The following is a 9,551-nucleotide window of genomic DNA, read 5'->3' as shown; positions in this document are numbered from 1 at the left end:
CAAATTTTTTACCTAACTTTATTCACATTAAAAAGATGAAATTTCGAAAAAAGATGTTTCTCTTTTTTACTTGGGTAGAATCACCCCCAACCCCCGAAGATAGCATACATACCTTACCCCCGGACACCTTGCATAGGACAATGTTTATATTGGTTAGCTTAGTGACAATACATGCAGTTCGAAATTCATTATTCAAATGTGAACTTCGCACCAACAACCAGCATACAGATAAATCACTGTCAAAAGTTAACCATGATATTTGTAAAATTAAATGTCAAAATTTGGTATCAATCAAAAGGTTTTTTTAAACTTGTTTCAAATAAAGGCACCTGGTAGAATGGGATTGTTTGTTGAAAACACTGGTATTTGTCAGGGTGGTCACTTGTTGATGCAGTGCGCTTTATGAGAAGTGTCCACCGGTCTAATCTGCTGGGCGGCCACGCTCGCAGTAACCCGCACCGGGAGGTGGTCGAATGCTAACCGGAGCAAGCAGCCAGCCGCCTGTGTCAAGCCCCGGCTCTAGGGGAAAATCGGACAGTCTCTTTTTGACAGCTGACTCTACCGGCAGAGATATCCGCTGGCGAGCTTCTCTCCGTAGTCAGAACGGGCCATATGCTCAATCGCCAGTCCGCTACGCTTCAACACACTCACTGAGTTTTACCACTGTTTTTTTATTTTCCGAAGCTTGCGCCTACGCGGCCAAGCGTACTGGCAATACTTCACAGTTAGCAGCCTAAGTTATTCAAGACATTCGCGCGCGGACAGTTGAATTCACTCTTATTTTCTATACAGAATGTAAATACGGTCACCGAATCAAATAAAACTATTTATTTCGTTATCAAATAAAATAATTACATTTATTTTAACGAATAACTTTAAAATTGTTTAGTAGTTGTGTTGAATAAGTTGACAGTGTCGGATTTGTGAATATTCAGATTGTAGAGCGGGAAAATGTAAAATTTTTCGCATTGTGGTTACAAAACGGAAAATAGCGTGATTTAAAAGAATGCATTCATTTCGTAAAGTTCAAAAAAATACGTGAAATATAAGTGAACATTACCGAATGTTTGGTGCCATTGAACTACCCTGTTGGATTTTAACACAGTGTTTCAGCAATGCGAATTTTCATGTAAGTATTCCTGAAACTTGTCCTGAAATAATCGTTTCTTAAAATGAAGAACTAGAATGTTCTACGCATTTCGTCCTCCCATGCAAATCCCAACCCTTAAAACGTGTGGAATCCCAAAAACATGTTGATTTTTATGAATTATTCCGGTTTCATTTGAAAAATGCTTACGCAATCGATGTCTATAAGGATATATGAATATTAATATCAAGTTGCAAGTAAGGACAGTAACGAGTGCGACAATATGGTATGATCGTATTTACGTGGGGGTATAATATGCGCTTCGGTGTAAATAATATTATGGTAATAATTCTGCGGGACGCTGCGCAGTGCGCCCTGCATTATATTTACTAAACATTTGCTGGAGTTGTCACCTTCAAACGTACTTTTTGAGAAACCATTTAAATTAAGGAGACAAGCGAATATTATACACCGTACACACCTTCGACGGAAAACCTGTTCACAATTGATGCTGTCTTCATGAGAACGGGTCGTTTCTTCGTCCCGTTTATGAAAAGTTCATAATTAATTAATTATGGAAAGTTCATAATTGGCATAATTACTTATATTATTATTGTATCGTTGTATAATTAAAGATTTGCTGTCAACTTTTCCTAAAATATATAAATAAATAAGTTGGCTAGTATGTGGAACGAGCTACCGGTATCTGTTCTCTTCGTAACCCGCTTTAATAAATCCCTTCCTACAGTTCCTTACTTAACCCGCCTCACAACGCTACCCAACCATGTAGCGACAGGGGCGCTGTTGTGTGGTGTCTCGGATTCAAATCCCGGCGAGAACAAGTAAATTGTATGTATGTTTTTTCACAATTTACCCATTTAAAATAATATACAGTATATTTGCGGCATGTTCCCGAGTTGAAGATACTCTCAGTATCGCTCTGGTGAAAGACCACCCTTCAGAAAAGAAACGTGTTTAGTAACCAGATCTGAATAGCCAGGTATGTCCCAACCTTTCTCTTCTCGATCTCCTTCCCCTCCTCACGACCTTCAGCCTCACAACACCCCAAATGGGGATGCCATAGTCTTACTGGCTCTAGACAGTTGGGAGCAGTTGAGACTCTTGTGCGGATTCATATTTAATTTTTTTTTTTAATAAATTATAACTTTTAATCTCACTTAAATTTTGCTGTAAAAATTTAAAATTGAAATAAACAGTTGTTTCTTCTTTCGAATGTAATGTCACAAAGTACCGTATTGATCATCTTCTTAATAATCATGTTTTATTATCATTCTACTTAATGCGTTGCCATCATGTGTTTTTGGTTTGAAAATTTGGTCGCCTAGAAATGTTTCAGATGCTTTAATTAAATACTGCGAGTAGAATACATCTTGGCCTTTGAAATAACCAAGTATTTTTTAGATAATTCTTTTTATAAGCCCAGAAAAAAATAGTGTAAAGGCCTATGAAAACTGCTTTAAAGTTCAAAATCTCCTACTTATGAACCCATTTTCGGTTATGATTTTATTGTATAATGTGGCAAATTAAGTTATTTATAAAATGATCGAAAAAAATTAAATATGTATGCCTGAACATCCACAAAATAAAATATAAGGCACTTTTTGGCCATGTTTTTTTCTTGCATAAATCAAAACAGGCGCATGGTGTTAAGCGGGAATTTAAACCTTATCGCCATCTACGTAAGGGTTGTTATTGATAGCGGCTCAATTTAAAATATTACACGACGTAGTGCATCGCCTTAACGCCTAGCTTTGCACATAGCCCTCCGTCCAATGACGTACAGCCCGTATAGGCTAAAAGTATTTCCTACCGCACACCATTAAAGACCAAGCTTCCGTTCTCCCTCATAGGTAAATTTATTCTGATTATTTTTATTTTTATTTTGTAGAATTTAAGCGCTTTACATCTAGCAGAAGATAGTATCCAAGATTTATGCACGAGGCATCTTGTCGTAACTTTGAGGAAACTCTCTAAAATTAGTTTCACGACGGAGAGAATTTATTTTGAGTAATGCAGATTTGATGTACAAATACTGTAGCCAAGTTATTAATATCCAAGAAATAACCTTCGATAACCGATTTAATGAACAATATACCTTTTTGATAAAGTAAACTATGCAGAAGAAAGTTTCAATTATTATCAATTCGACAAAATTACGATTACAAAACAATTTAATTTACAAATTAAACATTATATTCACCCTGCAGACTGCAGCCTACAATTATTCAAAAAAACTGCACTTGCATATTTAGAGCAAAGTAATTGTAAGATATGGACTTCAGTATGTATAATTAAGTCAAAATATATATTTTTTATACTGTAGGTATCTTTTTTATGTGATACCTCACAAGATCGCCCTTGTCTCTACAGTTTAAAGATAGGGGAACTATTGGAACCCGGTTGGGCAGCGTTGTGAGGCGGGTATAAAGTAGGAGCTAAAAGCCCTTGGGGCGATTAAACATAAAAATATGTTTATAATTCTGTGCAAACAAATCACCCGTTTTTGATATAGCATTGTCGTTAATTGATATTATGATTATTATTTTTTAATGATAAACTAATGTTTATAAGACAAGGTTTTATGCATAGCATCATGACGCCATCTAGTGAGAAATTTAGCACTAACAAAGCCTTTCCTACAAAAATAAAGTTGGTTGTTTACAGGTGGAAAAAATATAATAAGCAGTAATTGTTGATTGAGGTAATAGTACATATTGAATCATTTGGCGGGTTGGAAATAAGCCGACGTAGCACAGTGGTTACAGAGCACCTGACCGGACATCAGAAGGCACGGGTTTAATTCCCGTTGGCGGCATTTATTTTTACTCTGGAGATATTTTCAATTTGTATTAATATTTCGTGCGATTAATTATTGCATATAATATGATTTGTTAAATGATATTTTAAGTTCCATTCGTAATTTGCTCAAAGGGTTTGTATTGTTATTATAATGCACTTTCTATATTCTATATTTCAAGGTGATTATCATTACGAACAATTGAAGAAATTGGCTTTCAAAAAAGTGTATTAGTTTGACACCTGTTTTGATTCCCTTATGAGAGACTTTGTGGATAAATGACGTTTGGGAAATGAATTAGCAACAGGTTTTGAAGAACCTTGATGTAAGTCGGCATTACATGAAACAGTGATCGCTCCATTGGTTAATGTTGTAACGATCAATGCATTATTAATACACAGGTACGAAGGTATTTTGCACAGTGTTAGCGTTACAACAGGCCTTGTGAAATATGTATTTAGATTAGCAGTGCACGAGTCGTATTTGGTTGCTTGCTGACCGGTGCTGGTGCTAGGAGCAATGACGCATTCAATAAGAAAATCTTTTAATTTAGTATGCTTTAATTTCACTGCAAATAGGCGAGTTATGGCAAATTGAGCAAAACTTCTTCACAGAAAAAGTCTCTTAATTTCGATTGCTTAATGCTGAAGATTGTATTTTAAATAACAGTGACCCATTTTCAAACAGAATGGAAGATATCTTTTGGAAGCACACAACCTCCCCATATACGATACGTCCCACGACGGAAATGAATTCTGCCGAGTATATATGATCTAATTCACAATCAGACGTTTATTAAAAATGGTTCAGCTGTGTTTAGTGACAGGTTCCCAAGCCTCCTCCTCTGATTTCAGCCTCATAAAATCTCCAAAGTGAACATACCATAGTACCTACCACCTACCTCTGGGTAGTTAGAACTCTGGGGTGCAAAGATGATACTTATATTCTATTATCTTTGCTTGCGTGGTTAAAGTAAATAAAGTTTAAAAAGATGACCAAAATATAAACAAACTTCTCGCACACTGCCTACATACCCTTACACGTTTTAATATTAAAATAATAATAATTTCGGTGTTGTCTCCGTGTCTGTGTGTAACTTAGGTTTAACGGGCTCTAGAACTGGGATTTGCTTTGATTTTCTTAATTGGAATTGATTTGTGGGAACGATTCAGACAAGCGACAAAGTAGACATGTATCTACCTAACAACATTATTTTATTTTAATAATGAATCTAGTTTACTGACGGTGTTTGTTAGAAAGGTAAATTTCTAATCATATTTCGAGTACAATATTTTTTCTAATAAATACTTTCAGCTTCACAAATCCTACAGATATAATATCTCGTAATTTTACACGGGTCTGAGCTAGTATACAATAAACCATACATATTCACGGTAACTATGCGTTTTATTTTATTATGTAAACGCGATTTCAATTAGTTTGAATTTGAATTCATTTGGATGCAGTTAAAGTTAAATCAGGTTTGGGCGCCGCTTGGCAGGCGTACCGACGCGCGTTCCTTGGACGTTCCTTTGTCCTTGCGATTGTGCCGATGCAATTCTATACTCCGATGCTGATTGATCGCATCAAACTAGACAGATTTCCCACCCTTATTCTTTGCTCTTTTTTCTAGAGGATGTATTATTTGATTACCACCACGTGCAGAATTACCGGTGATTAACTTTCCTAAGCAGGATGTAAAAAAAATCCTAACAGTAATTACATGATTTAACGTCGATAGCTTGTCGCCGGTATTTTTTGTGTGCACATTTAAATATGCAGAACAAAATTAACATTCTCTCCGGAAGCTAATGCAAAAACATCCCAATGCTAATGAAATTTTGAGTTGCGGCTATGTAAGTGGAAATTATTAAATTATACTCATTTAATCCATGCAAGTTAACTTCGTGACTTCCTTTCAGCGGTTGCTATGTCAGCAATTAAAATAATTTCCAAGATTATAATAATATATACATGGTATGATTTAGATACTTATGATGGCCTGAATATCATCATTTAGTTTTTTCATTAACAGAAAGCACTTCGAGTTCTTTGAATAAAAAAAATTGACAACCACTAACTGAATTTGGGTCATGACTGGCTGAAATGCAGCCGATAAGAACTAATTGGTTAGGAGCTTTTACTTTCCTCTTCCTTACGGAGATAAATCCCGATAGTGATGTGCGGAAGGCTGTAAGCACTGAGTGTCTTACGATGGGATTAAATAATTAAACAACAATCTAAATTTTCACCGCATTATACAGCGTCGAAGCAATAAAACGCTAGAACTAGGTTAGTAATACAATTAAATATAATGATCTTCCGCATAGCCATCAAATCGTTTAACTGTCTAGCATGATGATCCCTATTCAATAATACCTGAAAATTGATTGCTATTCCACTACATTATTTGTTCATTTATTTATTAAAAAACTTGCTGTGCTCCGGTTTAACCAAATTATTAATAATCCCGTTTTTAACCGGATTATTAATAATTTGAAGGTTTTCTCCGTGCTACAGTAAAAATAATCTTCTAAATAAATAAAAATGTTAATTTTCGTTTGTTAAAAATCTTAAATCTCAGAAAGTTTTTCACCGATTGCTTTGAAATTTTGACACAAGGTTGCATTTGAATATGCACGTGTTTTTATATATCTATATTATACAGATTTCACCTGTGACAGGTAAAAACATGTTTATTTTGAAAAACAGCGTCATCTGTTGGACGTAAAGCAACACGCGCTAATGCTTTTCTATATGCATAGATAGACTGATCCATAGCAACGCGTGGTGAGGCACAGCTAGTTTCATAATAAAATATGAATTATTCTAATTTAAAAAATAAACTAGAGAACTACTTACAATATGCGTGTCAATTATAACGAATAACAGTTATCTGTTACGTGATTTATTATGTAGGTATTGTAAGTTATTCCGTAAAAACGCGTCATTGGAATTTCGTTTTTATTTAAACGACACTTTAATATCCGCCGAATAATAATTGTTAAATGTCGACTGCGGTGGCCGTAATCGAACTCTTATTAAAATGAAATGTGCGAGAAAAGAGTTTCTTAGAGAGAGTGTAGCTTTAGATTTATGTTTGTATCTTTTATTACTTAGTAGGTTGGTAGTTGGTACTTTCTCCGGTATTCATTTACTGTAATACGTGTTCATATACTATATGCATACTTTACTTTACACTGGTATTATTTTCTGTCCCAAGGCGGAGTAATTTATTACCACGAGCCGCAACAACAATAATTAATTATAATAATGGCCCTTTCTAGTACTATACGATGGTACCTAATATATACATCTCTAGTAATTTTGTCAAGCACGTCCGATCGTTGAAAATTGCAACTCTCTTCGGCAATAATTATGGAAATTAGTAAATTGTAAATCATTTGCGTGTCACTTGTTATACGCGTAGGTAAAAAAATACTATTAAGGTAAGTGTATGGTGGTAATAGCTGAGATGTACAATTTTGGTGTTAATTTGCGGAAGTTAACATAATAAAAAGTAGTAATTCAACCTTCGTTTCGGTCAAAAGATTGAAGTAGAATTTTATTTTATATTGAAACAATATTTATCGTCCCCAAAATGTTTAGTTTAATGCTTGGCCAATTTAGGGAGATATTTTTCACAAACAACAATAAACAACCATTCCAAGCTAGTGGGGAGGGGGAGCAACTCAATTATTGATTTATAGAGCTTACGGGGAAGTAACAAGGAAATAGTCAGAATTAACTAAGATCATTTACATGCAAGCAGACGTGTACACGGCTTTGATGGGAATTATGAACAGGGCCGCCTTAAGGCGTGAAGTGGCGCACTAAGTTTGGGGGTCCCTTTTGAAATCCATTTTTTCTAAAATAATTTTACCGAAGGTGTTCGTGCAATTCAGTGCTTATCACGATTTTGAGAATAAAAGGTTTAAAAAATTGAAAAAAAAAAATTATTATCATTTTTATTCGCACAATTTACGTACGAAAACATTCTTTCACATTTGGAAAGGCTAGATAAAACTTAAATGTATACATTCACTTTATTTAAACGTGTAGATATAAACAAAAAATTTCGATAAGAATAAAACACATTAGTCCCAATTGGAGTAAGTGACGAGAGCGAAAGGAGTAGCAAATTAGTCATAATTCTTACAACACCCTAATATTATAGAACTTCCTTGTTCTTCTGGCGGTAGTAAAATTTGAAATAGTATTAATCGATGTATTTTTAAATGTAAGTATGTTAGTTGTAATTTCTACATATGTAAATATATGTGTCATTACATAAGATAATAGTTATAGACCTTAGTTGTAGTCACTATATATAAGTCTTAGATGTCTTAAGTCACTAGTTATTATGAATCCTAGTTGTAAACCAGTTTATCTATAATTTATTTATAATTTAATAAATATATTGGAGATGTGATTTTTCACGAAAACGGGGCTATATGAATTAGTCAAATATTATTATTATTATAAATAATATTATGGAAATGCGCCTAAGGCGAAAACTTTTTCATGGTAAATGTGGTGTGGGTGAAAGTGGAATGACTTATTATACTCTCAAACACACGGGAAAGTTCTGCAGGCGAACATTTTTGTAGGTTGAAACGCAAAAAAATAAAGCGTTAAATTTTTTTTTAAGAAGAGTCAGTATCCCAGCAAAATTATTTATATGAAAAGCTTTTAGTATTTAATCCGTTTTATACTTAACCGGCTAGACGCCGAGTGGGCAAATGCCTCGGATTTCTACCCTGCAGGCTTCTCGAGTTCATACCACTGCTAGCTAAGTCGTCCATCATTGCACAAGCAACATTTTAGGCTTTCATAAAATAGTGAAATAATTTTTCAGAGTCTTGTATCCTCAATGTGGATAATTTTGGCTCCTAACCGACGTTGGGCCCTATGGAAAATTTCATATATTATTTTCTGAGTTGTCATCAGTGTGTACCATTTTCACATCATCCCCAAAGATGACATTATTACTACTTGAAAAAACTCATTTTCCATCGGAGCCACCTGTATGGAACTAATGTTAAAGTATAAAATAAAATCGGTCACTTGGCGGGAACCCCTTCCCCACGGTCGGGGCCACTTGGGCATAGGCAGAAGTCCGGCCCTGACCGACACGACGCGTTACGTCTGTATCTGGCACCAAACTTGTCACATTTATCATTACAAAAAATATAAATAAAATAAAGTTTTACAATAGTTTTGGCGCCGGTTGTAAACATCTTTTTTGTTCATTTGTCTAGGGGGTTTTGGATTGAAATTGTTGTTTTTTGTTTGTTTACGGAAATATTTATTAATATCACCGCTTTAAACCATTAAATGATCGGGCCAACCATAAACCCGAGTCCCAAACTAAACAGAAAATATAGCCATAACGTACTTGAAATATTTGACTATGTTTATTTTTTATGCAATCCATTTATAGATACGACATTGCTGCCAGGTGATGTTGGTGAATTTTACTTCAGCTTTCTTGCTGACGGTGCTCTAAATTAAATGCCTATATTTTAAACTGTTGAGGTATTGCACAAGATTTTGTTGACAATTGTTTTTTATTGTCATCAAGCTGACGTTGCCAACAAACAACAAACGAGAATTGATGGTATTTTTCTATTGATGGTGTCCAAA

The 9,551-nt window shown here is 34.7% G+C and overlaps 1 protein-coding gene across 4 annotated transcripts in view; it reads left to right on the top strand.

The window, feature by feature from the left end:
- Positions 1-554: 554 nt before the first annotated feature.
- LOC149423684 (uncharacterized) overlaps positions 555-9,551 on the top strand; it is a 137,146-nt gene continuing 128,149 nt past the window's right edge. For 3 of the 4 annotated variants that reach the window (XM_089631740.1, XM_089631739.1, XM_089631741.1), the window contains exon 1: positions 557-1,129. In XM_089631740.1, coding sequence (XP_089487866.1) covers positions 1,116-1,129 — 14 coding nt within the window. In that variant the 5' untranslated portion in view covers positions 557-1,115. Of the gene's footprint in view, positions 1,130-9,551 lie in introns of all 4 variants that reach the window. The other variant, XM_089631737.1, reaches the window with a different exon arrangement.

Source organism: Hesperophylax consimilis, chromosome 5 (genome assembly GCF_061612785.1).
Source record: "Hesperophylax consimilis isolate HC1 chromosome 5, BYU_Hcon_1.0, whole genome shotgun sequence".
NCBI classification, from domain to species: Eukaryota; Metazoa; Arthropoda; class Insecta; order Trichoptera; family Limnephilidae; genus Hesperophylax; species Hesperophylax consimilis.
The sequence above is the reverse complement of the archived record's forward strand: the minus strand, read 5'-3'. Positions and strand labels throughout refer to the sequence as shown.